Source organism: Carcharodon carcharias, chromosome 5 (assembly GCF_017639515.1).
Source record: "Carcharodon carcharias isolate sCarCar2 chromosome 5, sCarCar2.pri, whole genome shotgun sequence".
Classification (NCBI taxonomy): Eukaryota; Metazoa; Chordata; class Chondrichthyes; order Lamniformes; family Lamnidae; genus Carcharodon; species Carcharodon carcharias.
In genome coordinates, this window is record NC_054471.1 from 75,567,281 (window position 1) to 75,582,474 (window position 15,194).

At 41.7% G+C, this 15,194-nt stretch overlaps 1 protein-coding gene across 1 annotated transcript in view; it reads right to left on the reverse strand.

Annotated features, from left to right (window-relative positions):
- The window catches only part of rab23 (RAB23, member RAS oncogene family), a 99,306-nt gene that overhangs the window by 14,763 nt on the left and 69,349 nt on the right, over window positions 1-15,194 (reverse strand). The window contains exon 2 of the mRNA XM_041188485.1: window positions 3,547-3,811. Coding sequence (XP_041044419.1) covers window positions 3,547-3,701 — 155 coding nt within the window. The 5' untranslated portion in view covers window positions 3,702-3,811. The remainder of the gene's footprint in view (window positions 1-3,546; window positions 3,812-15,194) is intronic.

Below are 15,194 nucleotides of genomic sequence, written 5' to 3' on the forward strand. Positions count from 1 at the left end.
GCAATGCCATTGCTCACAGAGCAAGAGGGTTTTCCAGGAACCCAAGGTAGTTGGTCTTCTTCAACAAACACCAAAAAAAGTAAAACTAGTCAGACATCTCATTTGATGTGGTGGGATCTTGCAGTGTACAAATTGTTGCCTCTTTTTCCCCATAAAACAACTTCAAAAGCAACTCATTGAATGAGCAGCACTTCCGGATGTTCTGAGGAATATAAAAGAAAACCATTTTCAAAACAAATAAAAATGTCAGTTTATTTTAAAAGTTATAATTTTTCGTGCATTTTTGTGCTTAAAGATTTGTACATCAGTGTTATGGGGCAGATGATGTTTCTGTTTTGCTGCACGTGGCAAATTGAAAGGATTTCTAAGTCAGTTATATTACAGAAACATAGAAAATAGGAGTAAGTCATTTGGTCCTTACAGCCAGCACCACCATTCAATATGATCATGGCTGATCCTCTATCTCAATGCCATACTCCGGCTCTCTCCCCATACTCCTTGATGCTGTTAAAGTCCAGAAATCTATTTCCTTTTTAAATATATTGAGTGACTTGGCCTCCGCAGCCCTCTGTGGTAGAGAATTCCACATGTTCGCCACCCTCTGAATGAAGATGTTTCTCCTCATCTCAGTCCTAAATGGCCTACTCCATATCCTGAGACTGTGACCCCTTGTTCTAGACTCCCAGCCAGGGAAATATCATCCCTGCATCCAGTCTGTCCAGTCTGTCAGAATTTTATACATTTTGATGAGATCCTCTCTCATTCTTCTAAATTCCAGTGAATAGAGGCCTAGTTAGCCCAATCTCTCCTCATATGACAATCCTGTCATCCCAGGAATCAGTCTGGTGAACCATCGCTGCACTCCCTCTATGGCAAGTACATCCTTTCTTAGGTAAGGAGACCAAGGCTGCACACAATATTCCAGGGTATGGTCTCACCAAGGCCCTGTACAGCTGCAGTAAGACATCCTTGCTCCTGTATTCAAGTCCTCTTGCAATGAAGGCCAACATATCATTTGCCTTCTTAACTGCTTGCTGCACCTACATGCTTGCTTTCAGTGATTGATGTACAAGGACACCAAGGTCCCTTTGTACATCAACATTTCCTAATTTATTTAAATAATTCTCTGCCATTCTATTTTTCCTACCAAAGTGGATAATTTCACACTTATCCACGATATACTGCATCTGCCATGTATTTGCCCACACACTCAACTTGTCTAAATCGCCTTGAGGCCTCTTAACATTCTCATCACTCACATTCCCACCTAGTATTGTGTTGTCTGCAAACTTGGAAATATTACATTTAGTTCCCTCATTCAAATCTTTGATATATATTGTGAATAGCTGGGGCCCAAGCACTGATCCCTGCGGTACCCCACTAGTCACCGCCTGCCATTCGAAAAAGATCCATTTATTCCTACTCTGTGTCCTGTCTGCTAACCAATTCTCAATCCATGCCAATATATTACCCCCAATCCTACAGCTTTAATTTTGCACATTAACCTCATGTGGGACTTTATCAAAAGCTTTTTGAAAATCCAAATACACCACATCCACTGGTTCTCCCTTATCTATATCTTCAGTTCGACCTCAAAAAAACTTTAGTAGGTTTGTCAAACATGATTTCACTTTCATAAATCCATGTTGACTTTGTCTAATCCTGTTGATTTTTTTTGTAAGTGTCCTGTTTGCACATCCTTTGTAATACTCTAGCATTTTCCCGACTACTGATGTTAGACTAACTGGTCTGTAATTTTCCCTCCCTCCTTTTTAAAATAGTGGGGTTACATTTGCCATCCTCTAATTTGCTGGGGCAGTTCCAAAATCTACAGAAGTTTGGAAGATGACAACCAACGCATCCACTATTTCCATGGCCACCTCCTCTAGTACCCTGGGATATAGATTAGCGGGCCCTGGGGATTTATTGGCTTTCGGTCCCTTTCAGTCCCACAAGCCACGTGTAAATTGTGAAAGTGCTCCTCAGCCACAATAAATTATTTAAACCCCCAAATACAGCAGTATCCCCTCTTCTGATGCTGTGACTTTCACACCCAATATCCTCATAATTCCTCCCTCCTTTCTTGAGACATTTTCTCCCCTTCTTTATCCCCTCCTCTCCTGAAATTTCCAGGATAGAGAATGCTAACTGCCTGCCACCGTTATCATTTTCATACTGTGGGCCAGTATCCATTAGGAACTAAGTAGAGATGAATTAATTGCACATTGGACCTTCTTACAAGTGGGACAAAGAGGAAACTCATCCTTCGAGTCTGAATTTAAATCAAAGAATCAAAGGAAATGCAAAACTCACCAAGTGACTCCAACTTTCAGGAACTGTTTTCCAGAATCATTTTCCTTTCCCCCTTTTCTCTTGAAATCTCCCCCATCCCGTCCAGAGATATTTTCTTCTCTTCCCTCTTGTTCTTGGATGCAGCTCTACAATTGAGGTCTTTCCTCCAGTATCTGGGCTAAATGGGATTTCTTCATGTCTAAGTCTCAATAGCAATTGGCAGACGACTTAACAGGGCAAAGTGAGAGATCCTGCTCTTGCTGGGTTAGATAGGGGGAGGCAGTGACATAGTGGTATTGTCACTGGACTAGTATTCCAGAGACCCAGGTTCAAATCCCACCACAGCAGATGGTGAAACTTGAATTCAATAAAAATCTGGAATTAAAAGTCTAATGATGACCACAAAACCATTGTTGATTGTTGTAAAAACCCAACTGGTTCACTAATGCCCTTTAGGGAAGGAAATCTGCCGTCCTCGTCTGGTCTAGCCTGCTTGTGACTCCAGACCCACAGCAATGTGGTTGACTCTTAAATTCCCTCTGAATAAGGCAATTAGGGATGCCTAGCTAGTGACGCCCACATCCCATGACTGAAAAAATAGCCATCTCCAGCAGCAGGACCCAGAGCTTTGTCAGTCAGAGAAAACCTGGCCACCTTCCCATTTCCTAAGCTAGGGGTGTCCAAGCCAGTTAACTCAAAGACCAAAGCTGGGACTTAGCAAGTCTATAATGCCCCCAGCTGTTCACTATCTTAACCAGCCATGTCATTGAGAAACGTTTCAAGATAACTGGCAAAGAGAGGTGAGGGCAGAATCTTATTTGCTCAGCAAGTGGTTGCAATCTTTGACTTTCAAAAAGGGAATTGGGAAAAAGCAGGGGCAGAGAGTGGGCCTAGTTGGATAACTCTTGCACAGATCTGGCACAGGCAAGGTGGGTCTGCTGGCTGCCTCCTGTACAGTTGGGTTTTATGATTCTATCAAATCAAAGTAAACTCATTGCAACAGCAGTGAACTGCATTAAGTGAACAGCCAAAAGTGCATTGTCATTGGCACACATTACTAACATAGAACAGTACAGATAAATCCTCTAGAGTACTGGATTTTTTGAAACTTGCACTTCTGTTAATTGCTAAAATTGTTTTTTCATTCTAATGAATCTATTGCCACCTACCCCCCCCCCCCCCCCGCCACAAATATCTGGAGTGACTCAGAAATTACAACAAGTTGATCCTAAATGCATTACAGTCTTCACTCACTGAATCTGTCTTTCCAGGAAATCCACTCCAATGGTTTTCTTGTAGTCCTTAGTGAAAATCCCCTTGCAGTACCGCTGAATCATGCTTGATTTACCAACTGCACCATTGCCAACCACCACCACTTTGATGGCCACTTCAATATCCTCTTCCAGCATGGTCAGAGTGCATGTATGGATCTGACGTAACACACTTGTTGAGGGGATGCTGTCTTGTGGCCAAACTATCTGTAGTTAGAAGCAATGCTGCCTTTCTCTAGTTCATTAACCTGCAATGGAAACAAGAGAAATTACTTGACCTCATGTTTTATAAGCATTAGTTCGTTCTCGCAGTAAGCACGTTTTGATCTCTGTAGGAAACGCAACCTTTTGATAGAAGCTATATTACGTTGTCCATCCGCAATGAAACCAAACCAACGACAATGCATTACGCACATCATGAAAAATTCAACAGGTCCTTCCATAACACTCACACATCATTACCTGGCTGACAACAGAGCTGTCAAGCTGCTTTTCAGAAACTCTTGCCTTGGAACAAGCTATTAGTTGGTCAAGAGTAGCCAGGATTACCAGTGCTTTCATTTTGTCTGCCTCTTAGATCAGACAATACCTAACTAATATTCTATCTTCCAAAGCCACTTGCAAGATCTTGCACAACCATCCTAACAAAGCACAGCAATCTGACGGCTGTTTTATCAGCAGCTGAAGTCTGTATAATTCTATGTAATCTAGTAAATTTAGGCCATTTTGCTTCCTCATACTACAGATAACTTTTACACTAGTTTATGGCAAAAACAAAATCTGAGCAAAAAAACACATTGAGCAATTATAAGTATCTTTTTCAATGCTGAAAGTCACTGTCCAATTGTTTAAAATCCCAAATTAACAGAAACAATGCTGATTACACAGTTTTGTTTTTTCATATGACCCACTGGATGAGATTATAAATTGAATAAATGTAAAATGCACAGTTGAACTTCAGTTACTGACACCCATAGCATATCCAGTGAAAGCAAGAGTGACTGTACTTCTCCCTTCTTTTTCTGAATGCAGCCTCTTCATTGGGGTATGGTTTCAAGGGCACTGTGACACACCTCGTCCAACTTGCAACTGGACATGAGCTGTGACTGGGGGCTGTTCAACCATGTCAGGGAAATTACAGTAGTATCAGCTGCTATGACATCCACACATGTACACTTCAGCAGAGGTGGTTGGATGTTGATTAGGATGTAGAACAATGAAGGAACCTTGAATACTGCTGCCCCGGCAGAGATAAAATCATCAAATGATACAGCACAGGAGGTCAATATGCCCACTGTGTCTCTACCAGCCATCCATTTAGTAACATTTGTGCCACACAAATCCCAGGCAATGACCACCTCCAACAAGAGAGAATCTAACCATCGCCCCATGACATTCAACAGCATTACTATCGCTGAATCATCCACTATCAACAGCCTGGGGTTTTCCATTGACCAAAAACTGAACTGGACCAGTCTCAAGTACTGTGGATACAAGAGCAGGACAGAGGTTGGGTAGTTCTTCGGTGGGTAATTCACCTCCTGACTGCCCTAAGCTTGTCCACCATCTATAAAGGCACAAGTGAGGAGTGTGATGGATGCGTGCACCTCCAACACTCAAGAAGCTCAACACTATCCAGGATAAAGTAGCCCGCTTGTTCCCTCCACCACTGATGCACAGTGGCAGCAGTGTACACCATCTACAATATGCACTGCAGCAACTCACCAAGACTCCTTCAACAACACCTTCCAAATTGGTGATCTCTACCACCCAGATAAAGGCAAAATGCTGGAAATCTGAAATAAAAACAGAAAATGCTGGAAAAACTCAAGAGGTCTGGCAGCATCTGTGGAGAGAGAAATAGAGTTAACGTTTCGAGGCCATAAGACTTCTTCAGTGCTCCAGCTCCGAGTCATACAGACTCTTCTTTAGAGCTCAGCTATTTCCCTCTCCACAAATGCTGCCAGTCCTCCTTAGTTCTTCCAGCATTTTCTGTTTTTACCTCTGCCACCAAAATGGACAAGGGCAGCGGATGCATGGGAACACCATCTGCAAGTTCCCCTCCAAGTCACACACCATCCTCACTTGCAACAATATCACCACTCCTTCACTGTCACTGGGTCAAAATCCTGGAACTCCCTCCCTAACAGCACTCTGGGAGTATCTACACCATTTGGACTGCTGTGATACAAAAGCGGCAGCTCAGAACCACTTTCTAAAGGGCAATTAGAGATGGGCAACAAATGCTGGCCTTGTCAGTGATATTCACATCCTTTTAAAAGAATGAAAACAATTTAGTCCCACTCCCTTTGCGCACCCTTTTCGCCTGTAGCCATAAATTGATTTAGTTGGCAGAGACCTGAAATTTGCCTAGACTGTATGGCTCAGCTATTTGGGGAGATTGAAAGAGCACCTGGCAAATGTCAATTTGACAAAGTGTTGGATTCTAAATATGACACAAGGTTTTAAATCAGGGTTTGATTACTTGGTAATTTGTTAAATTACTGCATTTTCTGTCCATTTGATGTCTTTTCATTCTGGTTATGTGTTGCCAAGTGTCACTAGCAACAGGATCTTTTAGGATGCAGCTGCAATACAGAACAGAATTGAACAAAGAGATAATCATTTAATCTACTGTTGTGAGTAAAGTCAATCCAAACACAAATGAAATCTTTGGACAGGAAGGCAAATAGCTTTAAAATCAGAAATACTGTTTGCAGATTTAAGATTTCTTCTTAGGCAGTCCCTCGTAATCGAGGATGACTCACTTCCACTCTGGTTTGATGGGTTCTGAGATGGCTGATACACCCAATGCATGATCCGCAAACTCTTCCACATGCAGGGCAGGCTGTGCTTCAAGGGTTGGGTGGATGAATTGTTGGAAGGTTTATGCACTCTCCGATGCCTCGACTTCGCCACTGCGTGTTCCTGTCAAAATCTCTCGGTGTGTTTATTGCCTTCCAGAATGAACGTTCTCCATTTGGTTGGTTACAAGCCAGGGTGTCCCATGAGTTGGCGGGATGTTTAACCTCTTCAGTGATGTTTTGAAGACATTCCTAAAGAGCTTCCACTGTTCTCCCGGTAGTCTACTGCTGCGACTGCATTCCGAATAGAGTAGCTGCTTTGGGAGTCTGGTGTCAGGCTTACGAACAACAAGTCCAGCCCAGGTTTTGAGTGATTAGCACCTTGATGCTGGGCAAGTTAGCTGGGGAGAGGACGCTGCAGTTGGACAACATTTACTGCCATTGCATTTGGAGGATCTTGTGAAGGCACCGCTGTTGGTACTTCTCCAGTGCTTAGACGCACCTGCAATAGGTTGTCCAAGTTTCTGAAGCACATAGAAGCACAGTGATTATTGTTGCTTGGTAAACCATGACCTTAGTCTTGGATAGGATTAGTATAGCGGAAGGCACTGAACAAGGCAATGAGGAAATGTTTAACAGGGTTTGTACAAGTTAAAATTAAAGCCATCCAGTTCCTCTGGAGGAAGGTAAACAATTATAAATTGTCAGAAGTAGAGTTAATAGTCCAGCTTTTGCAGTTAGCAGTGAAGGAAAGACACTTACCCTCCACTACACTGATGGTTACCCAAAGAGTTTTCATAGGCTTCTGATCATAGACTTGTTCTAGTTGGACTTCTGACCCAGGAGATTTGCCATATGACAGAACACGGCAAGCAACACTGAGGCTGTTCAACAACTGGACTGAAGAATCCTTACAGACACACAAAGTCTAAACCAGGAAGCATACATTAGGCTATTTAATTCATTGTAAAATCATGCACAGAAAGCAAAGCAAAGGGAGGGAAGAAAAGATGGGATTTTGAGAGAAAGAAAGAGAGAGACAAAATTTTTTTTTTGTAATTGTCAAACGCTAATTAAATTCTGAAGGAATAAAATGCCACACTTTAAAAAATTAAATATTCAGGGTCAAAGGGGTTGTTTGACAGGAATTAAGACTCACCACACCATTAAAACTTCATTTATACCTGAGTGCACCCACCAGACTTAACTTTTGCTGCCATGTTTCATGGATATGTACCACGTCTTCTTACCCTTAAATTAATTTCAATGCCGAATCAATCCGCTGGTTACTATTTTAATGCATCTGTGGAAGATCAGGGTAATTCGGACTGCAATTTCCAGATTCCCCCTTTAACTGTACATATAAGGTCTCTGGAGATTACTGTCCGATTTACTCCATAGTAATGGTGAATGCTGATTGCCTCGCTGTTATTTGCGATGCAGCAATCTGGGCACTGTTAAACAAAAGTATGCCAGTGTCAGAATTAAAGAGCAAGTACACAGCACAAAGTTTAAAGAGTAAATTCCCATGCTAATTGGTCAAAGACAATGTTTCATTGACATAAATGGAATTCCTAAGACATTCCAATGTTGAGTACAGTACTAAAATGTATGAGAAAAATCCATCCTCAGACAGAATGACAAATGGAATAAATAACTAGACCACATGGACTGCAGCTCACTGTCACCTTCTCAAGGGCATTTAGAGATGGGCAACAAATACTGGCCTTCCCAGCAATGCTTACAACCCATGATAGAGTACCAGTTCCAAACCATCTTTTGAATGCTGAGGCAAGGTCATTCCCTTCAAATTACCGTGTAGTTCCTCATTGTTTTAATGAAAATAAATTCATGGTACTAAGGCAACAAGATGAGAGGGGCCAAATTTTTACATTACTTTTTTTTGAGAAGGCGGCTGATAATTTTAAAAATGAGGGCCGTGGTCCCTGAAGAGAGGGAACTACATATAATGTCAAGCAGAATGGGACAAAGAAGGGAAGTTGGGTCGTCAGCAATTAAGTGGAAGTGGGAATGGGGTCAAGGAAGCAAGAGGTGGCCGTCATGGATGATATGGACAAGATGGCATGAGGGGGTGGGAATGGCAAAAAAAAGAAAAGTTTGAGGCTAGGGCATGGGGGATGCCTGGGGTGTTTCATGGGCAAGGGCAAAGGGGGGAAACAGAACAAATTTAAGTTTAATTTTTAGAAACAGTATAACTGATGCAGCCTCACATGGGGCAATGTCAGCACTTGGGGAGTTTGAAATGCATCCGATTTCTCAATTCTGACTTGTTACAAAGCACCAGGAGCAGCTTTAGATTGGTTGGAATTGAAGATTGTTGAACAATGATGGGCAAATCTCCCTAATCATTCCTGTCTGAAGACAATAACCCCTCGCATTTATATACAGTGTTTAAGCAGCAAAGTGAGTCAGTGCACCTCTTAGGAACAGCAAAGCCTGACAGTGAGCCACATAATGAATTACTTAGCTGGGTGATTAGAAATTTGGTCAAAGAGGTAGGTTTTAAGGAATAGAGTCATAGAGGTCTACAGCACAGAAAAAGTCCCTTTGACCCATCGAGTCTGGGCCAATCAAACAGGTACCTAACTATTCTAATCCCATTTTCCAGCACCAGGCCCACAGCCTTGTATGTCATGGCATCGCAAGTGTACATCCAAATACTTCTTAAATGTTTTGAGCATTTCTGCCTCTACCTCAGGCAGAGTGTTCCAGATTCCACCACTCTCTGGGGTGAAAAAATTCTTCCTCACATCCCCTCTAAACCTCCTGCGCCTCTACCATAAATCTATGCCCCCTGGTAAGTGACCCCTCCACCAAGGGGAAAAGTTTCTTCCTGTCTACCCTATCTATGCCCCTCATAATTTTATATATCTCAATAATGTCCCCTCTCAATCTCCTCTGCTCCAAGGAAAATAACCCCAGTCCATCCAATCTCTCCTCATAACTAAAACTCTCCAGCCCAGGCAACATCCTGGTAAATCGCCTCTGCACTCTCTCTAATGCAGAGTGTCATAAAGGAGAGAGTAGCACAGAAGTTTCGAGAATTAGGGAGATGAAGACACAACCTCCAATGGGGGAGGAGTGAAAACATTCAATTACATTTGAGAAGACATAACATCCCATTTTCAACTTTGAATTGAGGGGCACAGCCTGCATGTAAATTCATACATTTGCAACAGAAACTCAAGAATAAAATAGACGTTCCAAATCATTTTAAATGTTGTGGAGTGGATTCAGATCTTCACTCTTGTGGTATATGTGCTTCGAATATCATCATCATATCATCATAGAATAACCTGAAGCTGAGTGTTACTACATCTACATTCTTTTTGACAGCTGTGTTCATGATTTCATTGGTTGCCTATGATTCATTCATTTAGATTTAATCACCCACAAGGGCCAGACAATCACCATCTCCAACAGGAGAGAATCTAACCATCTCCCCTTGACATTCAATGGCGTTACAAATGCTGAATCTCCCACTATCAACATCCTGGGGTTACCATTGACCAGAAACTGAACTGGGCTAACCACAGAAATACCGTGGTTACAAGAACAGATTAGAAGTTGGGAATTCTGCAATGAGTAACTCAGTCCAACTCCCAAAAGCCTGTCCATTACCTATAAGGCACAAGTCGGGAGTGTGACGGGATACTCTCCAGTTGCCTGGATGAGTACAACTCCAACAACACAAGGTCAACACCATTCAAGACAAAGCAGCCTTCTTGACTGGGACTCCATCCACCCACCTTAAACATTCACTCCTTCTACTGGTGCACAGTGGCAGCAGTGTGTACCATCTACAAATGCACTGCAGCAATTCACCAAGGCTCCTTCGACAGCATCTTCCAAACCCATGATCCCTACCATCTAGGACAAGGGCTGCAGATACATGGGAACACCACCATCTGCATGCTCTCCTCCAAGCCACACACCATCCTGACTTGGAACAATAATTGCTGTTCCTTCACTTTCGCTAGGTCAAAATCCTGGGACTTCCTTCGCAACAGCATTGAGGGTGTACCTACACCACATGGACTATAGTGGCTCAAGAAGGCGGCTCACCCCACCTTCTGAAGGACAGTTCGGGAGGGACAAAAAATCAGAAATGCTCACGTCCCATAAAATAATTTTAAAAAGTGTGCATTTAAGTTTCTCAAAATGCATTTTTTTAACCCTAGGAACATGCTTGGTGGTCTTCCACTACTCGCTATCTGAAATTGCTACACCTTTGATGCAAATCACCATTATTGGCATAATAAGGAAGAGATTTAAACTTTAGTACTCAATATGCTGCTCGCAGGAATTTTTATGCAACTTGTTGCTGATTTGACTGCTTGATGTGGAATTGCAAAGCTTTAAAGGGACACCATGTCTTCTAATAGTATGCAGAATTAAAGTAATAAGGAAAAACTAATATTCCAATTCAATGCTGTAGCAGTCATGGCAGAAAGAGAAATGCTCAAGAAGGCTTCCCAAAGGTAATAATGAGGGAATTTTTGGGGGTGAAGTGGGGGAGAACGATTGTGTTCTTACAGGAATGGCCAATCAGAAGTGTTTGTCAAAGGCTTTTGATGACAGCAATGATGATCCAGGAGAAGTGAAGTGATTTTTGGAAAGAATTTCAGAGGCAGGATCCCAGTGATGGAATGAAGAAAACAAAAACAAACACTAACCTGTTCAAACTGTTACAGCCACAGCTGATGTCAATGCTGACCAAGCCAGATCTCAGATTGAAATCATCTCGGTTGATTGTAATGTTTTTTTTTGGAAATGTGGAGGGATAGTTACTGAACACAGAAGCACAGCATTTCAGTGATAGCTTTTAAAATTTGAGTTAAAATGTTTATTACAAGAAAAGATAAAACTTAAAACACAAGATAAAAGAATAGAAAAGATCTTACAAAATAACCCCCAAAACATCTTATCAAAGTCCACAATGAGACTATCTTTCTGGCAACAGCCCTTATAGATTCTTAACTGTAAAATCCAGGAAATATTACCCAAATCAAGAAATTGCCTTTCACTGCAACCGGAAGTACAATCCATGCTTTCCCAGAACCAAAACACACTGATGTGTTTTTCCAAAGGCAGCTTCAATACAGACTGTTTCACAGGACAGATATTCTCCTGGCCTAAGACTGAGTTGCTTTCTTCAGTGAGACATCCCCCACAGCAACTCCCTCCAGCTGAAAAGTGGTTCACATAAATACTGTTTTTCCTTTTCAGCTTCACACATTGTCTTCACAAATCCCTTTAAACTTAGGTTCCCCAAATATTATGAACATGCAAACTAGGAGGAGTAGGCTACTTGGCCCCTTGAGTCTGCTGTCATTCAATAAGATCATGGCTGATTTGATTATCACCTCCTGCCCACCCCGATAACCTTTCACTTACCTGTTTATCAAGAATCTATCTAGCTCTGCCTCAAAAATATTCAAAGACTCTGCTTCCACCGCCTTTTGAGGAAGAGTGTTCCAATGACTCGCGACCCTCAGAAGAATTTCACCTCATCCCTGTCTTAAATGAGCGACGCTTTATTTTTAAACTGTGACCCTAGTTCTAGATTCTCTCACAAGAGGAAACATCCTCTCCACATCCACTCTGTCAAGACCCCTCAGGATCTTAAAGGTTTCAATCAGGTCACCTTTTACTATTCTAAAGTCCAGTGGTTACAAGCCTAACCTGTCCAACCTTTCCTCATAATACAACTTGCCCATTTCTAGTTTTAGCCTAGTAAACCTTCTCTGAACTGTGCTTGACGCATTTACATAATTTCTTAAATAAGGAGACCACTGTATTCCAAATGTGTTCTCACCAATGCCCTGTCCAACTGAAGCATAACCTCCTTACTTTACGTTCAATTCCTCTCGCAATAATTGATAACATTCTATTAGCTTTGCTAATTACTTGCTGTACCTGCTTACTAGCCTTCTGTGTTTCATGCAACAGGACACCCAGATTCTTTGCTATCTCAGAGCTCTGCAATCTCTCAACATTTAGATAATATGTTACTTTTTATTCTTTCTGCCAAAATGGACAATTTCACATTAGACATATTATACTCCAGGTCTTTGCCCACTCACTTAACCTATGTCACTTTGTAGCCTCCTTAAGTCCTCTTCACAACTTACTTTCCTACCTATATTTGTGTTGTCAGCAAATTTAGCAACCATACCATCTGTCCCTTCATCCAAGTCATTTACATAAATTGTAAAAGGTTGAGGCCCCAGCAATAATCCCTGTGGCACACTATTCATCACATCCTGACAACCAAAAAGAGACACATTTAAGGCTACTCTGTTTCTTGTTAGCTAGCCAATCTTCTATCCATGCCAATATGTTACCCCCCTACACCATTATTTTCTGCAATAACCTTTGATGTGGCACTTCATCAAATGCCTTCTGGAAATCTAAGTACAGTACATCCCTTTATTCACTGCAAGTGACTCCTTCAAAGAACTCCAATAAATTGGTCAAACATGCTTTCCCTTTCACAAAACCATGTTGACTTTGCCGGATTGCTTTAAAATTTTCTAAGTGCCCTGCTATAACCCCTTTAATAATAGCTTCTAACATTTTCCCGATGACAAGGTATTAAGCTGACTGGCCTGTAGTTTCCTGCTTTCTGTCTCCCTCCTTTTTTGAATACAAGAAATACATTTGTTATTTTCCAATCTAATGGAACCTTCCCCGAATCTAAAGAGTTTTGGAAAATTAAAATCAACGCATCAACTATTTCACTAGCTACTTCTTTTAAGATCCGAGGATGAAGTCTATCAGGACCTGGGGATGTGTCAGCCTGCAGCTCCAACAATTTACGCAATACCTCTTCTCTGGTGATTGTAATTTTCCTGAGTTCTTCCCTCCCATTCCCTGATTTAAAGCTATTTCTGGGATGTTACTCATATCCTCAATAGTGAAAACCAATGCAAAATATCAGTTCATCTGCCATCTCCTTACTTTCCATTATTAATTGCCCAGACTCACTTTCCATAGAATCAACGCTCACTTTAACTTTTTTTAGTTAACTACGGATGGTGGTTCTGCCCTTGGGAAGTTTTCTTTCTCATTGGAATATATCTATTCTGTGTATTCTGAAATATCCCTTTAAATGTCTGCTACTGAACTTCTATTGACATATCCCTTAACCTCATTTGCCAGTTCACTCTAGTTAGCTCAACTTTCGTGCCCTCATAATTGCTCTTATCTAAGTTTAAAATATGAGTGCTGGACCCACTCTTCGCTCCCTCAAACTGAATGCAAAATTCAATATTACGATTGCTGCTATCTAGGGGTACCTTCACCATGAGGTTATCAATTAATCCCACCTCATTCCATAGTACAAGGTCTGGTATAGCCTGCTCCCTGGTTGCCTCCAGATTGTGCTGTTCCAAGAAACTAGCCCGAAAACATTCTATGAACTCATCTAGGCTACCTTTGACCACCTGATTTTTCCAGTCTTTCTGTAGATTAAAATCCCCATGATTATTGCTGTACCTTTCTTACAAGCTCCCATTATCTCTTCCCTTTATAGCCTGTCCTACCATGTAGTTACAAGTAAGGGGCCTTTACAGCACTCCCACAAGTGACTTGGTGCTTTTATTGTTTCTCATCTCAACCCAACTTGCTTCTACATTCTGGTTTCCTGAACTTAAGTCATCCCTCTCTAATGTGCTACTACTATCATTAATTAACAGAGCCACCCTCCACCTTTTCCTCGCTTTCTGTCCTTCTAAATGTGACATATCCTTCAATATTCAGGTCCCAATCTATGTCACCCTGCAGCCATGTCTCTGCAATGGCTATCAGATTGTACTTATTTATTTCTGAAAAAATACATTTTGTTGAAGCTTTTTGTCTTGCACTCATTAGGACAATCACAAGAATACTAATGTCAGGGGAAACAACAACTTTATAGTGTAAGAGAAGAGGGTGCTGATTGGTTGCCAAGTGGTCATGGGACCCCCTCTAGGCCCAGCTCTTGCAAATACCCTTGTTGGGTTCCATGAGAAACGTGCCCGTGATGGACAGACAACTAACCTCCTACCCCTCGCATATTTCCGATATGTGGATGATACTTTTGCTATCTTTAAATCCGTAGCATGTAATAATTTCCTTACATGTCTTAATGGGCTCCATCCTGCACTCAAATTCACCTTTGAAATAGATCAGTCAAATTAACTCCCTTTCTTTGACGACTTGTTGAGAAATTAGCTGGGGGTTCTCTACTACGGTCTACTGCAAGCCTACCTTCACTGATCAGTGTGTGTTGGGATTCTTACAGTTCCATGCACTACAAGATTGGTCTTATTGGCAACCTCGTGAATAGGACCCAAGCTATTTGTTCACCATGCAAGATTGATGCTGAAATAGGGCACATCAAAGACATCCTATGGGATAATGGCTAACCTGATTAGATCATTTCGCCCTGTATATTGCATAAACTCATGAATGGGCCCAAGACCAAGGCTGTCATTTTGGGTCCTGAAAAGTGCTTGGTCCACCTCAGATTACCCTGGAAGGGCAAGGTTATCTGAAAAATTTGAGAAACAGGTGAAGCTAGCTGTTTCATACTACTACCATTCAGTAGCAACATGGATGGTATTCGCCACTTACAGGATGCTGCTGTCAAGCCAAAAAGACATTCTATCACCCAAATGAGTAATGTGGTACATGAATTTCAGTGCCAGTGTGATGCTAGGTGTGTAGGCTGTACCTCCCACAGTTTAGTGGATCATATCAAACAGCATACCCCTTCCGCTCTTCACAAAAGGCAAGGTACAGACCATACCCAACCAGCTTG